Raw genomic sequence first — 19,820 nt, forward strand, 5'->3', positions numbered from 1 at the left:
TGGGTGAAGAAAAAAAATTCTGCTTGTTTCCTCAAGAAGTGTGGCTAACCTTTTATAGGTACAAAATAATATTAAGACAGTAGATTTGATAAAGGTAAAAATCAAAGAATACAAGACTTGAAAATGTAGAAACAGGTCTGGAGATTTTCAAGACAGATCAACAGATACATTCCATTTTGGAGTTTTGGACATGTAGCTGCTCTTGAAAGTGTGAAAAGCACCACAGCACTGATTTTTACCATCCCTACATGAGACCTATATATGCTTTTCTCTCTGCTCTTTCCTGGAGAGCAGCCAGAGGGGCAAGGCAACACAAGCTACGGACAGTAACTGCCCCCTGCTACACACTGAATCTGTGGTAATTTGGTCACAAAAATCCCAGAATGTTCAGGTTTGGAAGGGACTTCTGGAGGTAATCTTGGCCAATCCCTCTGCTCAAGGCAAGGCCACCTACAGCCAATTGCCCAGCACTAAGCCTGGCTGGTTCTGAGTATCTCAAAGGATGCTCATCCAGCCCATTTTTCTTTTCTCTGTAAAGATCTTATGGGAGAAACCAGCAAAAGCCTTACTGAAGGAAATCACTTGTAAACAATACCTACTACCCTCCCCTGGTCTACCAAGCCACCCAGTCCATCGAAGGTATTTATCAAGCTGGCCAAGCATGATATCCCCTTGGGAAACCTGTGCTGACTACTCCTGATGATGATTCATGTACCAGGAAATGGTTCCCAGGAAACATTGCTCCATCACCTTCCCAGGAAGCCTGTAGTTCCCTGGCTCCTTTTTGAAGATCAACATTAGCTTTCCTGTAGTCTCAAATACCTCTCCTAGTCACCAAGATCATTCAACAACTATCAAGAGTGGCCTCACAGTGATATAGGGCACTGCCCTCAGCACTTGTGGGTGCGTCCCATCAGAACCTGAGGATTTATGTATGTTCAGTTTGCTTAAGTATTCCCTGACCTGTTCCTCTTCCACCAAGAGCACATATTCCTTGCTTCAGACTCTCCCCTCATGTCTAGGGCCTAGGACTCCTACAGACCAGTGATACCAGAAAAGACTGAGGCTAAGAAGGCATTGAGTACTTCAGCCTTTTCCATGTCCTGTGTCACCATGGCCTCTGTCCCGTTCAGCAGGGGGCCCATTTTAAATAGTCTTCCTCTTGCCGTTTACGTACTTACAGAAGACCATCTTGCTTTTGACATTCCTCACCAGATTCAGTTCCAGCTGGGCTTTGGCTTTTCTGATTGCATCCCTGAAGGCTTGGACAGTATCTCTGTACTCCTCTCAGGTTACCGGTCCCTGCTTCCATGTTCTGTATGCCTATCTTTTGTATTTGAGTTCCCTTGCTTACCCATGCAAGCCTCCTGCCATTTTTTGCCTGACTTCCTGTTCACTGGGATTTGCTGCTCTTGAGTTTGGAAGAGCTGATCCTTGAATGTTAACCAGCTATCTTGGGCCTCTCTTCCCTCCAAAGCTTTATCCCATGGGACTTTGCTGTCCTGAAGTCCAAAGATGTGATCTTGGTCTTCTGCCCTGCTTCTTTCTTTCAGAATCATGAAGTCCACCATCTTGAAGGTGGACAAGCCTGACTGACCTTGAAAGTCACAACCTCAATGAGCCCTTCCCTGTTTCATGAGGTACAGCAGAGCTATCCACTATCACTTGGGTCAGGAAGCTGTCAATCAGCACTTTCCAGTAACCTCCTGGGTTGCTCATGCCCTGCTGCGCTGTCCCTGCAGGAGACATCAGGGTGGTTGAGGTCATCCTACTAAGAGCATGGCCTGTGAATGTGAGGCTACTTCTAGCTCTTCAAAAAAGGTCTCATCTACTTGTTCTTGGTCAGGTGGCCTACAGCAGGCACTCGCTACAATGTCATCCGCATTGTCCTACTCTTTAATTCTTACCCATAAGCTCTCAATTGGCACATCACCTATCCCCTCTGCAGAGCTCCAGACATTGCAGCTGTTCTCCCACGTAATGCCTAACTTCCCCTCCCTTATCCTCTTGCTCTGCCTTTCCTGAAGAGCCAATATCCCCACACTGTAATATGGCACTTTGCAAGCCATCCCATCATGACTCCATGATGCCAAGATCACACGGATGTCTTAATTCCTCATCTTTATGAGGAATAGCACTACAGACGTGTGCACTTCAGAGGCACCTCACCACGCTCACTTACCACAAAGGGCTTTGGTGTTCCCTTGGAATGACATTCTACAGGCAGTTACTTGCTTACATGCAAATGCTGGAGATGACCCTGTTTAAGCCTCCTTTTGTTGATGCTGTGTTCCCTTTCATGCTCTTTGCTTATGAACCATGTCCATCACTCCCTCACAGTGCTGCTTGTCAGTCACTCCCTCCCTCCCTCCCTGTTCTACTTCAAAGCCCTCTTTACCAGGTCAGCCATGAGCTGGCAAAGGCACCTTCACTGCCCTTTCCAAGCTGGATTCCATCTCTCCCAAGCAGTTCTCTACATTCACGGAACTCCAAGCTTTGTGGCACTGTGTAAACCAACCTAAAAAATGCTTCCCCTTTAAAAGCAATTCTCTTCCACATCACTTTGCTATTCCAGATACATCTAGCTGAAGAGCAACCAACTCAAAACACTGTCCCACAACTCCAGTATGCATTCTCAATGGACCTATTTAACAGATTTCACAGTAAGAACCCTGCAAACCCCTGAACAACCAACCATCATCACTCCAAGATCTGAACTTCTAGAATCAGCTTCAGCTGAACATCTAATTACATTAAATATTCCATCAGCTCACAGAGTATGTCAAGTTGGAAGGAACACACAGGAATTGAATACAACAACCTGCTCCTCACAGGGCTACCAAAACCTCAATCACATGACTAAGAGCATCAGCCAGATGCTCCTTGAACTCTGAGTGACACTATTAGCTATACTAATTAAAAAACTAACAGAGGGTAAAGTCAGGACTTGTTTAAGCATTGCCTTAGGGAATGTCACCACAGCTTAACAGACAGGGCAAATATTCCCACTGCTTCTGATATTCCCAAACCAGGAAACTAAAACAACTGCTGACGAAATTAAAGAGGGTACTTCCTTTTGAAAATTATTTAAGGCAAGACACTGCCTGAAAATGGGACCAAACTAGAAACCAGACAGCTGAATAACCAGGATATAGATTATAAATTACTCTTTTGCTAGAGGACTCAATCCAACTCATTACATAAATGTATCTATCAACACAACTCAGTGCTGCAAACCGATCCTTATTTTAAACTGCCTTCAGTATGAAAGAAATCAAGTCTCACAACATTTTTCATGTATCACAAAATCTGCTGAGTTGGAAGGGACCCACCAGAATCATTGAGTCCAACTTCCGGCCCTACATAGGACACCCCAAGAGTCACACCATGTGCCTGAGATCATTGTCCAAATGCTTCTTGAACTGTCAGGCTTGGTGCTATGACCACTTCCCTGGGGAGCTGTTCCAGTGCCCAACCATCCTCTGGGTATATACATATATATACACACATTAACTAGCTAGTAGAGAAATTTTAATGAAAAGGTCTTAACCTGGGCAGTAAATGTACTGTCTTTCTGTCTGAAGTACTAGCACAGAAAGGAAGTTGGCCAACTGCTTTTTTCTTCCCATATTTATTTAAGGAAAGGGGTTATACCAATGTCCTCATTTTTCAACATCAGGAAAAGTTACCCAGGACACTGAAAAACACCAAAACTTCTTTGCCAATGAAATCTTTATATTAAAAGATATTTTCAAGGACAGATGAAACATTTTACAGTCATTTTAGACACAGCCACTTTAAATGGCAAGCTGTTCTCAGAAGCAATATGGCAAGCACTTTTTTCCTTCAGCCTGCTGCCTTGTGCTCTGTCTTCAAATTACAGCACAGTCTATTGAGATTTCGAGTCAAAACCCACAAGGAAAAGAAAGCTGAACTAGGTACAGGAATGGAGATCCTAGGGCATTAGAGCCAGAAGAGAGGGATGAAGGGCTGAGAGGGTACAAAGCAACTGATAAGGTCCAAAACAAATGACAAATTATTTTAGTTGAGTTCAGAATACTAGCTGACTAAACTTAGGACACCAATGTAATTCTCAGAGGTGAGGAAGGTTTTATCATATGGCAATGACTTCATTCAGATTATTTTACCCAGCAGTCAGTGCTCTCTCTCTAGGGGGGGGAAAAAAAAATCAATTGTCATGCAAATTAACCACAAGCTATGACGAAAAAAACCCAGCCTGATTCACATGAAGTATTTATCTAGTTAATTTCTGATAAATGTACAGGAACAATGAAGTAGACACAAACTCCAAAGGTAACTGCACTTGTGTTCATGTTCAAACATAATACTGTTCTGGACAGACATGTCTGGCTAATTTGAGAGCAATTACAGAGGCATCTTTTGTGTAACACTTCTTGTTCAGGAACTGACATTTTAACATTTATTATGACTTCTGAGGGCTGTTTGTGTGTACCTCAAGCAAATATCCAATTAACTTGCTCTTATCAATCAAATTTAAACAGAAATGCAAAATTAGTCCTGAATTTTCAGCTTTACTACCTGAAATTTGTCTCCTAAAAGCTCTATTGGCTTGATTTTATTGGGGGATGAGGGGGATGGAGAGGGGCAACACACAACAGGAAAAAATCCCAAAACTCAAACCAACAAAGGAAAAAAAAAAACCCACCCCACCAGAATCCAAAGGGGAAGTAACACCATACTATAGCTGTGAGCCTACAAGTTGGACAAAAAAAGACTGCTAGTAAGGTATCCAACCTCATTTCTGACATGCATTTATTTTGGATATACACAGTGTATCAAAACATGAAATACCATTCCAATTTCAGACTTGTGCCACAAGCCACATCCACATATGTATACCAACCTTGATTCAAGTATGTGAGAGTTTCATCATATAATTTTACTGCTGGAGATGTTGCAGCACACATAACATATTGGAAAGGTGGATGTTTGGTCTCATTTTCTTGTGGAAGGCTGGAATCTTCCTGTTTGAAAATAGGCAGTGCCAAAACATCACTGAAAAGAAAAATAAAAAACAACTTTGAGACTGTTGGCGCCGTTTGGATTGAAGTTAAAGAAAAAAAGTTGTTTGCGACTTAAAGAAATGCACAGTGAAATACACACAGAATTTTGTTACTCATTTTATTAGTAAAATCTATATCAGCAGTATCCAAAACATTTTCTGATAGAACTTTAGGCTAGGATACATAAACCTGGAACCTAAGCAGACAAACAGTTGTGCTGATCCTCTGAAAATTTAATCTTTGTTTTCTTGTCTCCATTGAAAAAATTCAGCTCTCTCAACTTTTCACCTGTCAACACAGCCAAGCTTGCCTAATAAACACACAAATGAAAGCAAGGCTTTTATTTTCTTCTTTGAAATAATGTATTCCCCAAAGTAAGTTACCTACACGGGCAAGGTATCTCTCTTCTCATTTAGTACCATTATATCTAACCTATTAATTCTGTTGACATTGTCAATCTTTTCTTAGGCTTTAGCACACTGATTAGCCCAAAAATTATTAAGCAGCAGATTCACAAAACATAAGCTATAGAAAGTTTATGCCAAGATTCACTTCACTTATCTAAGATTCACAACCACCAGAAAAACTTTGGAAATGCTAAGTTTCTAGAGAATAAAGAGTAATCCATGTTGTCCACAAGCTGTGGTAAGAAAGCTTCACCACAACTAGCAAATACATATTCTGCTTTCTACAGAAATTAGTAATCTGTATTAGCAATAGATTAATTTTCCTTGCATACAGAAATCTTTCATAAATTAAAATTCTAAGAGTTTGCCTTGCACTGAATTTTCGTTGATGATTAAATCATCTGCAGATCCTTACTACTTTCTTTAAAAATGTTTCTAAAGCGAACTAAGACCTCACACCCCCTCACCTGTTCATTCAGTTTTTAACCAACATGTATCTTGTTTGTATCTCTTGCACTGATCACAAACATAGATTCAATATATTTCGTAAAACAATTATAAATGTCTGTATTGCACTACTCTTTGTACATTGTACCCTAAATTTTTTGAAGTAAAACTGCTTATTTTTACTGTTCCTCATTTCTGCAAGAGTTTGCTTTATTTAAAGAGAACTCTATTATTCCTCTTGAATTCCAGCGCATATCTGAAGAATCAAAAAAATGTATCATAATAAATTCAAAAAGTGAAATGACAGCCAATATTTTTGTGTCACATAGGGTTAGAAAGTAAGACTTGGTCTACTTAAGTCTTAGATATGCAGAGTAGAGGTGGAACATCCTAACTTTTCTTTCAGAGCAAGTGCCACATTCAATAAGGGATGTCACTTCCCAGGCTACCTGGAAGATGTTGGAACAAGAAAATATTTAGGAAGGGTGAAAAAGTCTAAGAAATTTGTCTCTACCTGGTAGAGACTGGACAATGTCTCCCCAAAAAGCCAGCTGGAATTAAAAAAAGAGACCAAAAAAAAGACACCCATACAGGTTCCCTTTTACTAGGAAGAAACCACAGGAGATGCTACAAAGACTGATGCAAGCAGGACAAGGCAGCACACTGTCCAAAACAGCATTACAAGCCTACTGAACTGTGTCCTAACTACTTCTGATGTCATCTCCCCAAACTGGAGCCCAGAGAAGACTTAAGTAAGTGCCAAGGAAGATGTGAAATAACCACTTAGGATAAGTGGACACCCCTAAAAGAGTTTACTTATACAGAGACAAGGATCCGTGAGTAGGACAGCAAAATCCATAGATTGGTGACTGCTCCCTGAGGATGACTCACAAGAAACAAGGAGATGCTTCAAGCCCTGATGTCAGTCAGGAGGGCAGCAGGAGCAGCCCAACACAAGAGGGAGCGCGGTGACAAGCTGAGGGAAGCGTGGTCCCATGACAGGACGGCTACACCAGGAACCCATGCTCACCACACACTTCGGCACACACAACACGAGTGCTTTTATGAGGAGGAACTTTAAAATGGCAAGAACACGGAAACAATGGCAATGTTTAAAATACACACACAAGTCCAAGTGCAACAATGACGGCATGCAAAATACCTCACCAAATAAATTACCTGTAATCCTCTACTAAGTTCTGCAGCACTTGCCTTCACATAACACACAAGATTAAAGAGAAGTCTTCTGTGTATTCATGAAAAATATATTTAAAGCCTTCATTTGCCACTCACAATTTAAAGTTAACAATGTAGCTGGTCTGGCTTAAAAAAGCATGATGTGGTTAATGAATTAGATAAGAGACACAGCACTGGAAGCCTACAACTACACCAATTTAGGCAGCTCTAAACCAGCGTTTGCTAACACAAAGCATAATGACTAACTGCCACTAGAATAAGGAGAAATAAAGACATCCAACTCTACAACCCTACAATTTAGCTGTAAAGAGAGCTTAATGTTCATTCTTAAATGCCACCATTCCAAAAAGCATTCCAGAAGACAGCAAAAGGCAAATTTCTCTTACAAAAGTCTTCTGGGTACTAGTACATTCCAAAGGAAAAGAGAAGCCAATGCAATGTAAACTCCTTCCCAGAGCATCTTTAAATACCATTTAAATAACATTTTGATTCATTCACTTTCAAAGAATGAAATATCAGTGTTTCTCTCATTTCAACATATGCTCTTTCCCCATCTAAAAACAGATCAAAGCTGCAGACAATTAAAACAGTCAATAAGGTATGAGTAAAGTATTTCAAATTAAGACCTGAAGTGTCAGTTTAAATAGGGACTACCTATATTTCACAGTGACAAGCATTTTCTACAAAATAAAATTCATTGCTCATGCAGCACAACTGAAGAAAAGATGCAAAGACTGCTCATAATTCAGAGAAGGAAACCGATGGGAAACAGAAATATAATATTTTTAATAGTGCTCTTTACTTAAGCTAAAGATGATAAACTGCATATAATATATGCTATTGTGTCAATCACATTCCCAGAAACTATGGGGATGCTTAATCTTTTTACCACCTCTAATCTTACAGTGATTCTATTTTAACACCCGACAAAACAAAAAACCAAACAAAACGCAAAGAAATCCCATGAACAAACAAACACAACCCAGAGAAGATCAGCCTTGCCAGTTCCAGCCTTCTTCCCCTCAGACCCCCGTTACAATTTCTGCATTTATAATGAGACAATGGCCCAGCAGTACAAATCATGTGCCCACAGTCAATCCCTGGCAGCCTCCGTGTTTGTGTATACTTACGTAAGGCATCCTTTAGTCATTTTCCTACTCACCTGGTGAAATCTTATTTTTGCTAGTCCAGTAGAGATTAGAGACAGGCACTTGTAGTGCCAGCTTTGCTTAAGTTATTTCACACAGCAAAGAACCTCTTACCTAAAGTGAAGTGCCCACTGACAGAGCAGCCCAGATAGACGAAAATCCAACTGTTCCAAAATAGCTACTGTTGACATTATTTCAGACTACAGGAGAACAGAGCACTTTAAGAGACTGATTCTATTCTTTTTTTGCCATTGTTAACTTTTGATCTTGTGAAAACTTGTTTACTTCACTTGTCTCATTTAAGTGAACTTTAGAACTACCAGCAAGCTGATGTATGGGTGAGTAGTAACATTTTGAAGGACAAGTAGCATCTTTTGTTGTATTTTTCGGTATCATTTGAGAAAGTCCATCTGCCAAGGTTTATTCTCCTGATGGAAGGAACCCTGAGACCAAGACTTTGAAATTATTAGCTCTAGTAAGAAAAGTCTTACTTCAGTTCCTCAGAATGTGTTGTCTAAAGCATTCAAACAAAAGGCATTCTTTTCTTCCCACAGGGAGGAGGAAAATTTAGCCAGAAAAAAACCCCAACAGAAACAGTCTTCATTACACCCCAAATGCAGGCAGTAAACATATCTTCCATCACAAGTCTTAGCTACTCAGGCTACAGAGGTGCATACATGAAACATGACCATACAAAAGCAGGAAAGCTTAGAAGAAGCAGCAAGGTGAATGTTACCACTTGAACTAAAGCATCCAGTAGGATCCACCACATATGAGAAGCTATCCTATGTCATGTAGCTTACATGAGCATAGTACAAAAAGACCAAGAAAAATGTAATTTATCCCCCCATGCTTGTGAAATGTTTGTAAGCCTTCAAAATCACCTTCCTTACAAATTTAAAACCCTCTTTCCACACTTTGTCCAAAGCATTTTAAAAAAAGCCTAACACACACATACAAAAAACCCCTCCCTAATAATAATAATAAGGTCAAAAAATAAATGAAGAACTTCCTGTCCTTACAAGAACAGAAACTACTATGTCATCAAAATTCAAACTGATGTTCCATCAATCATCTGCCTTATCTATCTTCTGGATTGTATACTCTTGGGTGTGAGTACTAAAGCATCCCAAGAACACACAGGCCTTTTGAAACTTTAAGGCATGGTTTTTACGAGGACAAATACCTTAAGAAAAATGTTTCTCAAGCAGTATTTGAATTAAGAGTTATGATCTCAAAGCCAAGCTCTGAACTGTTCAGAGGTGGGAGCAAGGCTTAAATGCAAGGCAATGGGAGACCTGATGCTTCCTAACACTTTCCCTATGTCCACAGAAACAAGTTTGATGGGACGCAAGACCCCTGGAATTAATTTCTGGGGAACAAATCTCTCTGCAGCAGCCATCCAAGAAGTCCAACATGAATGAGAAACAGGTGCAAACATAATGCTGTTCCTAGGAATCCCACAGACCCTCACACAGAAACTTGGATGGTGAAAGGTTTCAATTCAAGAGGAGTCTGGCACAAAATACAAGAAACCACCAATCAAAGAAAGAAGAAAATGCCAAAACCAAAACCTGTGTCCTTCCTACCAAGGAAAAGAAGTAAGAATGTTCACCACAACAAATCCACAGTTTCGCATCCACTCCTCTGACACAGGGAGGTCAGGCAGCTGCTCTAACTTGCAGCAGCTCCAGTACAGACAGCTCCCACATAGGAGAACACCCGAAGAGCAAACGAAGGCAGACCTGCTGCCCTGCTCTCAATCTGGTATGTCACTCCAACACGAGACGTGACAGGGAACAAAGACAGTTCTGCACTTTGAAGTCTTTCCCTTAAAAATTAAACTGGCCCCTAACTTTTTGTAATGTATTCACACACTCAACTTGGAAGAAAAGAAAACAACAACAAAAAACCCTAAAGCCAGTGTCAATGATCTAGAACATGAGGTTTATCTTTCAACATGTTTTATCTGTGGTAACAAAGCAAGGATGCTTAGGTTTGTGGATTCTCTTTTTCTTCAAATGCCTATTTCCTGAGAGGCATTTACATATTTGTGCGCTTACACAAAGAATCAAGCTCCAATTCTAATCAGTACAAAGCATTTTATTTTAGAGTGTAGATGTCAGTGAAAATTATTTTTTCTACAGAGCAATGTATAAAAAAATAGAACAGACCAGTGAAACAGAAGCTTTATAATGTATCCTGCAGAAAACACTATGTACATCTAAAAAAGAAAAAGAAAAGAAAAAATTCAAGATACCTTAAGTAAGTATTCCTCTTTCAAAAATCCTATATAACCAGCAGTAAAGTCTTAAAAGTGTGGGAGACATTAGGGGAAGCATAAACAGCAATTCTGTCTGTCATAATGTAACAGCAGCCAAAACCAGGGTGTGAATGAGATAACTCTTATTTGGTTTTGCACAGCAACTAGGAAGTTAAGGCAGTAACTGTTGTGACCCAATCATGTTTATCAGAAGCCAAAAAAGGATGTCAGGGACCCAAAAGCTGTTAGAAGACAACACTCTCCCTCTCTTCACCTGAAAAGAGAGCTCTAAGTTGTAAGACAATGTTCCCCCAACTCCTGACTGACCATCTCAGGGTTACTTCAGCCTGAACTGTGCTTGAGAGGTGGTACACAAAGTCCTCTCACCATCCCACAGCAGAGTAAGGAAACAAGACTGAAGACTGCATTAGGCTTTCCTTCTTTTCAACCAAGGCAGCAGACCAAAGACAATTAAGTGCTCGGGAGATGCAGCAGAGTCAAACTGACTTGATTCTCCAAAAGTGGAGGATTGTCTGGATATATTTTCATAGTCTTTTGTAGAGAGTTTCCCATTTCAGAACCAAAAGTCTTTTTTTTTAAACCTAGTTTGATGAACTCCAGGTTTTAACCTACAAATACATACCAAAGCAGCTACTCCTGAAAAAAGTATCAAGTTCCCCATGACAGGATTGAATTGTAGCACTACAAACACCATTGGAACTTCAAGCATTTAAATAAATCCATATACCAAGCTTCCAGATTACACATAAAAATTCAGTCATTAAGGTATTTTTCTGTCTATTAATGCTCAATTAACCCAATTTATATTGATTCATTAATCTAATAATTCATTAGATGAAAAATGGAATTCTGCTAGAAAGATGACAGACGGTTCTTTGAAACTTGTCTTATCAATTAAATAGCCTCCATTTTTTAGCAGTGCATAGCAACCATCACTGGTCCTCGAAAGTACACAACTGCTGTTGTGTTACAATGGTTATTATGAGGGATTCATAAGAAAACATGATGGGTGTCATTATCAACCGAAATTAACATTAACTCCCTGAAATTAACTCAAAACTCACTATCACTAAGGGGTACAATGTTTTTATATAGGTTTTGGTGCAGGTGTTATTTGACACATCTGACAACTGTTATTATCAAGTGAATTTAATTTTGTGATTATAGGCAGATTCTTATTGCATGAGAAGATGTTAGAAAAGCAATCAGAAAAAATGGGTTTCAAGGCTTTATAAGCAAATTTTGAAAACTATATAAAACCATGTGAATCTGCAGGGAAATTTAGGAGGCATTTAGCTGCCTTCTAAAAAAACCCAAAAATCCTACAATGGATTGACGATCAATGATCATGTGCAACTTTCTTAGTAAGAATAAGCACAGGAGTAATGCCATATATTCTACCTAAGGGCACTGACTCATCATCATTGCCAGGAAGCATCAACTCCTTTATATATAACCCCAATAGTTAGAAGAATTACATGCAGATCTTCCTAACAAAATCAAAGGGGCATATACCTTGAGGAGCTCTCCCAGCACTCTCCTCTAGGCAACATTTCATTTTCTTCTATCTTATTTTGTAAGAAAGTGACAAGTAATTAACTTCTATTGGCACACTGAACAGTCACAGAGCAGTATCTCTCCTGTTCATGCTTTGGCAGTTCTCTTGGTTCTCCCCTCTCACATCACTGAACAGACCATAATTTCTCTAAACTACAAATCTAACCAATACATAGAATAACTTACATGTGAGCTGAAAATCACTCTGAATTCAGCAAACACTAATGGCAACTAGGTGATCCCTTTAACTGTGGGGTCCATGATTAAAGTTACAAAAACTACTACTACTACTGTGTAAGTTTTCCAAAAATACACTGCAGACAAAGTGTGTAACAAGATCCAAGACAAATATATAGCTTAGCTTATACAATATTACTTTTTCAGTGCTGTTTTTAATGGCTACAACTCTTTCTGTGCTAATTCAGAATGTCCTAATAGGCATATGTAGCAAAAAGCCACTTAGGATTGCTACCCACCATAAGATGATAGGACCAGAAAAAACAATATATCCAACAACGGTAAGGATGATAATTCTTACAGTTCCTAGAGACTGAAGTGTGCGCATTACTGCGATAAGAAATGAAGTTATGAAAACACAAGAAAATATAAAAAAAATCTAACAGTCAAAACGCAAAATTTTTTATCATAAGAGATCCCAGAAAGAATTGAATTGAGATAGAGAAGAGCAGTTCTTGAACAGGAGCACATGCACTTTCCATTGGTGTCTGCACACTAAGAAGCCATCCAGGCAACAACCACACAGCTGCCCACAAAAACCTGGCATGCCACTTCATGGGATGAATGTCTGAAGGTTTGCTGAGACAGAAATGGGACAGAAGTGGGACAAAATCCAGACAAGCTGAATATAAAATCAAAACTATTCTCATCAAGAGAGATGAATCACCTTGTTCTCTGAACTGGCAAGCTCTCAACTTTATTTTTAATTTAAAAAAACCCAAACCAAACAAAAAAAACCACCAAAAAACCCAACAAAACAAACAAAAAAAACGCCAACCAAACCCTAAACCCACACAGAACAAAACCCCCATCAAATACATGTCCCACCATAAACGCACTGAACTCGCAATAGCAAATACTATCAGAAGGGTCCTCATTTCTATCCAGCAGAAGCCCTTTTTTGTAACTTCCAGCAAAGACACTGCACTTCCAAACATTACCTGGGAAGTACTGCCTTAAAATACACATAATAGATGAAGTTTGCGGTCACGTGCAAGTTTCAGTTTCCCCTGATAGAGAACGCGCCTTTTATAGAGGCTAGGCCATCACAACTATCAAACGCAACCGTTTTACTTCTCCAGACTTAAAACACTAACCCTGATGAACACCTTGGACTTAGAATGTCTCTCGGTGCCTCCAAAACAGTTTTTCTTTTCCCCTCTAACTCGTCACTCAGGAATCCACACATTCCGCCCACGAGCGAGATAAAATTTACTCAAACAAGTACAGTTTTATCTTAGCTTCGAAAAGGGACATCCAAACGCTACTCAAACACTCTAACCTTGTAAAACCTGGAAAACGATCAAAAGGTAAGGAAACCGCCAAGTTGACTATGAACAGAAAGAGCTACACGGCAAGATCAAGTCCCCATCACTAAAGCCATACTACATAGAAGAAAACCCCATCACTACACAGAAATACAGAATAAACAGAGGGAATAAAGTACAACCATGCTACTACCTTATTAACGACAACCTTCACCTGCTCGAGAAAGAACATTTTTAAACCCGGCAGAAAACAGCTACTGTTCATTATGAACAAGAACTGCATTTGTCGAGTATAAGATGATATCGTTTGGAACGTAGGGTCCGGTTACATCCCACAGAGACAGCGAAATGTCAGTTTTAGGGCAGGGATTTCGCATATAAAGGGAACAGCACCCCAGCACCGGCAGCTGCCCGCCCTTCCCGAGCGGCCACCTGCCAGCAGCACGGGAGGGCAGGGCGGGAGCCCCTCCGACACGTGCCCACTCCTTTTTTTATTGCGAAAAGCTTTCGCAATAAAAAAAAAAAAAAAAGAGGGCGAAAAGGAGAAACCCCGGCTCCTTCCCGCGCAGCGTGCCCAGCGGCACGGCCAGGGCTGCGCGGCCCGAGGAAGCCGGCGGGGACGCGGCGCCCAGCGCCGGGGATGAGCTGCGGGACGAGTTACCTCATGCTGTAGGCACCGGCTCCCAGCTCCTGCCCGATGCCGGAGAGGCTGGCGTCGAAGTCGTGCACCAGCCCGGACTCGATCACTTCATCCATCTTCAGCACCCACGCCATGTTCCGCCGGCCCCGCCGCGCTCCCGCCGCGGGAGGAGCCGGACGGGGCGGAGCCGCTCGGCACCGGCGCCGCCGGGGAGGCGGTGCCAGGAAGGCGAGGGGGCTGGAGGAGACGGGGTAAGAGGGAGGGACAAGCCCCCGCGGGGGGGGGGGGGGGGGACAGCGGCGACCCCGCGCTCAGCCCCGGGGGGGCCCTTTCCTCGCGGCGCGACCAGGGCGCGGGGTCGCTCTCAGCATCCTGCGCCCGCCCGGCCGCCGCTGGGCGCTGGAGACCGGGCGGCCGCCGCCTCCTCCTCCGACCGGACACTGCCCAGCGCCGCCACCGCCGCTTCTGCCGCCGCCCGAGCTCCGACCCAGCCCAGCGGCGCCTCCCGCCGCATCATTCGCAGGGGGGAGGCTGCGGCGGCAGCAGCAGCAGCAACACCGCAGACGCCCGCCGGGAAGGAGCCGCCGCCGCCGCCGGAGGTCACGGCCGCCCCGGGGGCTCGCGCCCGCCGCTCCGGCGCGTCCCGCAGCGCCGCCGCCACCGCTGCTCACGACAACATGGCGGCGGCTTCCACCCCCGAGCGCCTGCCGGGGCGGTGCCTGCCCGCGCTCGGCGCCGCCGATTGGCTGGGCCCCGCCGGGACGGCAAATCAGGGCCGGGCACGGAGGGGTGAGGGGGAAGCCCGGCCAATGAGGGGGCACTTCCTCACGCCAGGTGACGTCAGCGCTGACGAGCGCGGGCGATCCCGTCCCTCCGCCCCCGGGCCCGCGGCATGGCGGGAGCGCGCGCCCCGGAAGCGGCGGCGGCCGGAGGCGCAGGCGCGGGAGCGGGAAGTGGCGGCGGGTCCCGCCCGCCCCCGGGAATGGCGGCTGCTTGCGCCCCGGGCGGGCCACGCACGGCCCCGCTCGCTCCCCAGCTACCCTCCGGGGCGGTGACCGGTATAAGCAGCCTGCTCCGGTGGAAGGTGTCCCGGGCTGGGGGGCTGGAACGAGATAAGCTTTAAGGTCCCTTCCGAACCCCAACCGTTGCATGGCTCGTTCTTCCGGAGAACACCGAGGAGCCTTCCCAGGAAAATACCCAAACCCCACAGAATCACGGAATATTCTGAGTTGGAAGGGATCCACAAGGGTCAGGTTGGAAGGGACCACAGCGGGTCATCCGGTCCAACCTGCCTGCTCATCCTGGAGCCCATGGCACAGCATTGCATCCAGGTGGTTCTTGAGTATCTCCAGTGAGGGAGACTCCAGAGCCTTTGTGGGCAATCTGTTCCAGTGTTCAATCACTCACACAGTAAAGAAGTTCTTCCTCATATTCAGGTGGAACTTCCTGTGCATCAGTTTCTGCCCACTGCCTTTCTCATCCTATTCCTTGTCTCCACCAAGAAGAGCCTGGCTCTGTCATCTTGACACCCTCCCTTCAGATAGTGATAGATATTGATGAGGGCCCCTCTCCATGCTCAAAAAAACCCAAAAAAACCCTCATATATAATAATTCAGAGGACACTTACATAATTTTACAAGACATTTCATTAAAATGTCATGTCCAGAAAACAAACTAGAGAAGAAGTGCATTTTGATCCTATAGTAACATGCTTGAAGTACAATTGCACGAGTTTTGCAATTGCAAGTTTTGTAGGAAGGCCCTAAGTTCATTAATGGTTAACAAAATACTAGCTGTTGTTCAAAATGTGCATATGGCATCCTCAAAGATAAAGAGAACTACACAGACCATGATTTGTGATCTTTAAAGGCAGTTTGTAAGTTAAAATATGACTGCCAACTTCTCAAAAAAAAGGTACTGGTATTTTTGCTGCTGTAATTGCTGTAAGAGTTCTCTGCTTATCTGGGGACAGATGAACAGTTCATCTGCATGTAAAGGGAAGCTTAGAAAAAGTGAAATCTATGAAAAGGGCATAGGCTCATAGACAAGCCACTAGCATAGGCACTAGCTACCATGTTACAGCTTTTAGTGAGAAGAACTACCACAGGCAAAATTCCTCTTTTTAAGCCTGACAAGATGACAACAATACCCTGATTTCATTTGTTTACTATTGTGATTGAAATAGCACTTCTGAAAATGTCAACAACCCAAATGATGGCATTAATTAATTTCATTCACTATTATGAGATGTTTATGGTCCACTTGATAAATTAGTAGGCATTACTCAGCATACAACAGTAGTAGTTAAGAGTTTAAGCTAACTTTGTGTCTTTGAAGGATTAGGGTTTTAAGTGAGAAGTCAGACCTTGTGTAGAACTAAAGTGGACTTTGTGAAAAGGCAGCAGAAGTAACACTGAACCCCATTTTTGTGAGATTTACAAAAGAAGGTTTGTGGGAAACTAAAAGTAGTGCACTTTCTACTTCTGACAGATAAGACAGGATCTAAGACCAGAGAGGCCACATACAGTTTGATTTATGCATAGCAAAACTGGTTTATCTGCTTACTAGACCTATGCTAACATAGCTACATAGCAGTTATAAGATCATAAATTGGTGATTTTTATACTGGGAATTGTTTGCTTGTGACATAAATTCCAACCATTCCTGAGGGTATCTTGAGTGGATACAATGAAACCAATCCTCTTGCATTTCAGTCTTCAAAGCTGGCTGTAGCTTGTCCATGATAAACAGACTGCTAGTATTTCTGAAGATGTTATCTTTAGCTATTTTTGGACACAAAATGCCATTTTTCTGTTAAAATATGAGTATTAAAGTGAAGGTATTTTTTCTTTAGTGTTATTTGTATCCCTGGCTCATTCACAACAAGTTTTCTGTAGAGGTGTGTGTTGTTTGGTTTTTGCTGTTTTCAAAGTAGAGTTTCTTTCTTTGGGGCAGGTTCTTTGATCAGTCCCATTCTCAGATGCTCAGCTGAGGATCAGCAGTGCACACAAATTGGTTCTCTGACCCTCTGAGCAGGCCAGATCCACAAGTCTAACCTGTCAGAGATGACACTGCCTGCGGCCCTGCCATTCTGCTTCTGCAGACCCAGTAACTGGAATTGGAGACATGATACAATGGAGAGCAAGTGCAGGCAGTGGGAGCCTGATTTTGCCAATAGATCTGCAAAAAAAGCGTTCCAAGTACAGTTCTGCTGGGATGTGTGAATCCTGGGACACTCATTTCTCCATCTGCTTATCACTAATGCTGCCATCCTCCCCTGAGGATGCTTCTTCTCCATCAGCCTTACTGATGTCCAGATGTGGGACTGAGCTGTGGTGTTTCACTAAAGGTGAAGCCTGGAGGACAGAGCCAAGCAACTCAGTGATTAAGACCAGACTGAAGCCTCGTGCCTGACCTGGTTTGTGTTCTTTCTCCTCAAGGTAGTTGGCCTCAAGGGGCAATCTCGTTAGAGATCAGCTCCTGTACACAGCCTGTAAGAGATGGAAGGGTCCCCCCTACGCTGTATTTCAATACCAAAACACAGATGCAGGCTGCCATCCAAACCTAAAGGCAGGTGCTCAAAAGTGTGTGGGAAGAGCAACTTCAGAGGGACTCAAATGGCAGATTTTTAGATAACGTTGGGAAAATGGAAGCAAATACAGGGAAGCAAAGGCAAGGAAAGGAAAGGCAAGGACATGGTGAAAACAGGCCCTGAGAAAAGCTGTGAGGGGACCAACCTCCTCAAGGCTGAACAGAGGCTGAAGAAGGGAAGACTGGAGGAGTGGGTGGACACCCTCACTTTCCCTTTGTGGTTTGGTTCCTTTTGCACTGGGAGCTGTGCATGTCACTTGTAAACAAGACTGCGTCAGGGAACTTGAGCACCTGTCCTTCATTTCTGCTTTATTGCTTAAGTCAATAGAAACAGCACTGTGTTTGCTATCTGTTTGTCTTAGCCAATCTAAATTTCAAATCACTCTCACCTTTGTACTGAGGTGGATTGATTTTATAAAACTCCACTGCAGTTTCATTAGTTTCATACTTTGGAACCCAAATATAGCCTCAATTCCTGTGAATTTCTTTTTGGTTGGTTTGTTTGGTTTGAAATCTAAAACTTAACACATTTCTAATAAAAACATGGTACTCAACAATTCTGCAAGAGAACTAGTAATGCTGTGATGCAGCAATAGGTGTGAGGCCACCAATATAGGAAGAGCCACATCAAGATAAATGATTAAACAGTATCATGTTCATGTACATTGTATTTAGCCAAAAAGTAGTAAGCTAAAGTTTAATACAAAGAGTGAACCGCATTATAAATTGAAACTTAATTAACATCAAGATTATCTGGAATCTATGAGACTAGCTCTTGTCAAAGCACAATGATTTTTAATCATAAGAAAATTTGAATACTGTACACAAATAATATTTCAATCATGAAGAGGTAAAGTAGGTTCATAGCTCACAGGAATATGCTGATGCAATAAGCTGTATATTGCATCAGAATTTCAATGCAAAGCATTTAGCCTGCACTGGTATGACAAGCAGCCCGTAACCCTGGTCCTGCAGATCAGTTGAGCTTCAGCAAATAATCAAAGTAGATGTGAGACATCAAGGTTCTTCTAAGTCTATATTATTTCATAGAAACAGAATTTTATCTACAGACTGCAAATGTAATTTAAAAACCCCAAACAAACAAACAAAACACATCTGTGAACTTAAGCAGTAAGACATTCCTAACACTGTTAGTAGCATGCACGTACAGTGCCATGGCTTGTGAAAATTGTAGGGCTATAGTAAAGTAAACCTCCAGCATGATGACTCTACTGCTCCAATTATTTTCAAATCACCAGCTCTATTTAACGGCTTCAACTTGTGAATTAGCAAAGGTTGCACGTACAGTCTGCATTTGTATTACAGCATTATCATTATTATTATTATTATTATGATTAAAAGTCACCTCCATTCTTCACTTACCGCAGGTAGCTGTTGTTACTGGTGGGATACTGGTGGTGGGGATAATGTTCAGGCTGGCTGTGCCAGAAAAGCATTTTGGGATGAGGTGAAGCATTGTGCTCAGCTAAGAGATGGTCACTGCAGTGATAGGAGATAGGAAAGAGAAAACAAATACACAAGTTCAGATTACAGTTGCAGTTGGGTTCAGCTGCTGCCAGCAAGTCATCCCTCTCGCCAAGAGGCAGGTAGCCGATGTCTTTGGCTGCTCCCCACATACTCTCCTGCTCCCCAGACTCATTGTGCTGCTGCTGCTGCCCAGCTGCAGGGCTCTTTTACTACCAATGTGACATAAGTGCAGCTCAGACCTCACCAGCATCCCTGTTTCTCTCCTCCTCTCCCTCCACACTATCCTAGAGTGCCACTGAGCTACAGAGCTGGAGAAAGGGCTGTTCCACTGCACTTGGCCTCAGAGAGGCACTCAGCTCCCTCTTTCACACAGTGCACTCGGAGACTGTGAACACTGTAACCTGCATAGGCACGACTGTCTGCAGAGAAAAAGAAAAAAGGTGGAATACACAACGACCTCTCTAAGCGAGCAAGATGCCTTCTCAGCAGTGTTTAGACTGCATCCTTTTTG

General features: G+C 42.7%; 1 protein-coding gene across 4 annotated transcripts in view; it reads right to left on the bottom strand.

The window, feature by feature from the left end:
- Positions 1-14,658, bottom strand: part of UBP1 (upstream binding protein 1) — a 35,856-nt gene extending 21,198 nt beyond the window's left edge. Inside the window, exons 1-2 of one of the 4 annotated variants that reach the window (XM_042044195.1) lie at positions 14,252-14,658; positions 4,886-5,037 (exon numbers count right to left, since the gene is read on the bottom strand). In XM_042044195.1, coding sequence (XP_041900129.1) covers positions 4,886-5,037; positions 14,252-14,364 — 265 coding nt within the window. In that variant the 5' untranslated portion in view covers positions 14,365-14,658. The remainder of the gene's footprint in view (positions 1-4,885; positions 5,038-14,251) is intronic. The other 3 variants (XM_042044194.1, XM_042044197.1, XM_042044196.1) reach the window with 3 other exon arrangements.
- Between the last annotated feature and the right edge of the window lie 5,162 nt (positions 14,659-19,820).

This window comes from Corvus kubaryi, unplaced genomic scaffold (assembly GCF_017639235.1).
Source record: "Corvus kubaryi isolate FWS band 111438036 unplaced genomic scaffold, C.kubaryi_AGA036_p1.0 37398, whole genome shotgun sequence".
Lineage (NCBI taxonomy): Eukaryota > Metazoa > Chordata > Aves > Passeriformes > Corvidae > Corvus > Corvus kubaryi.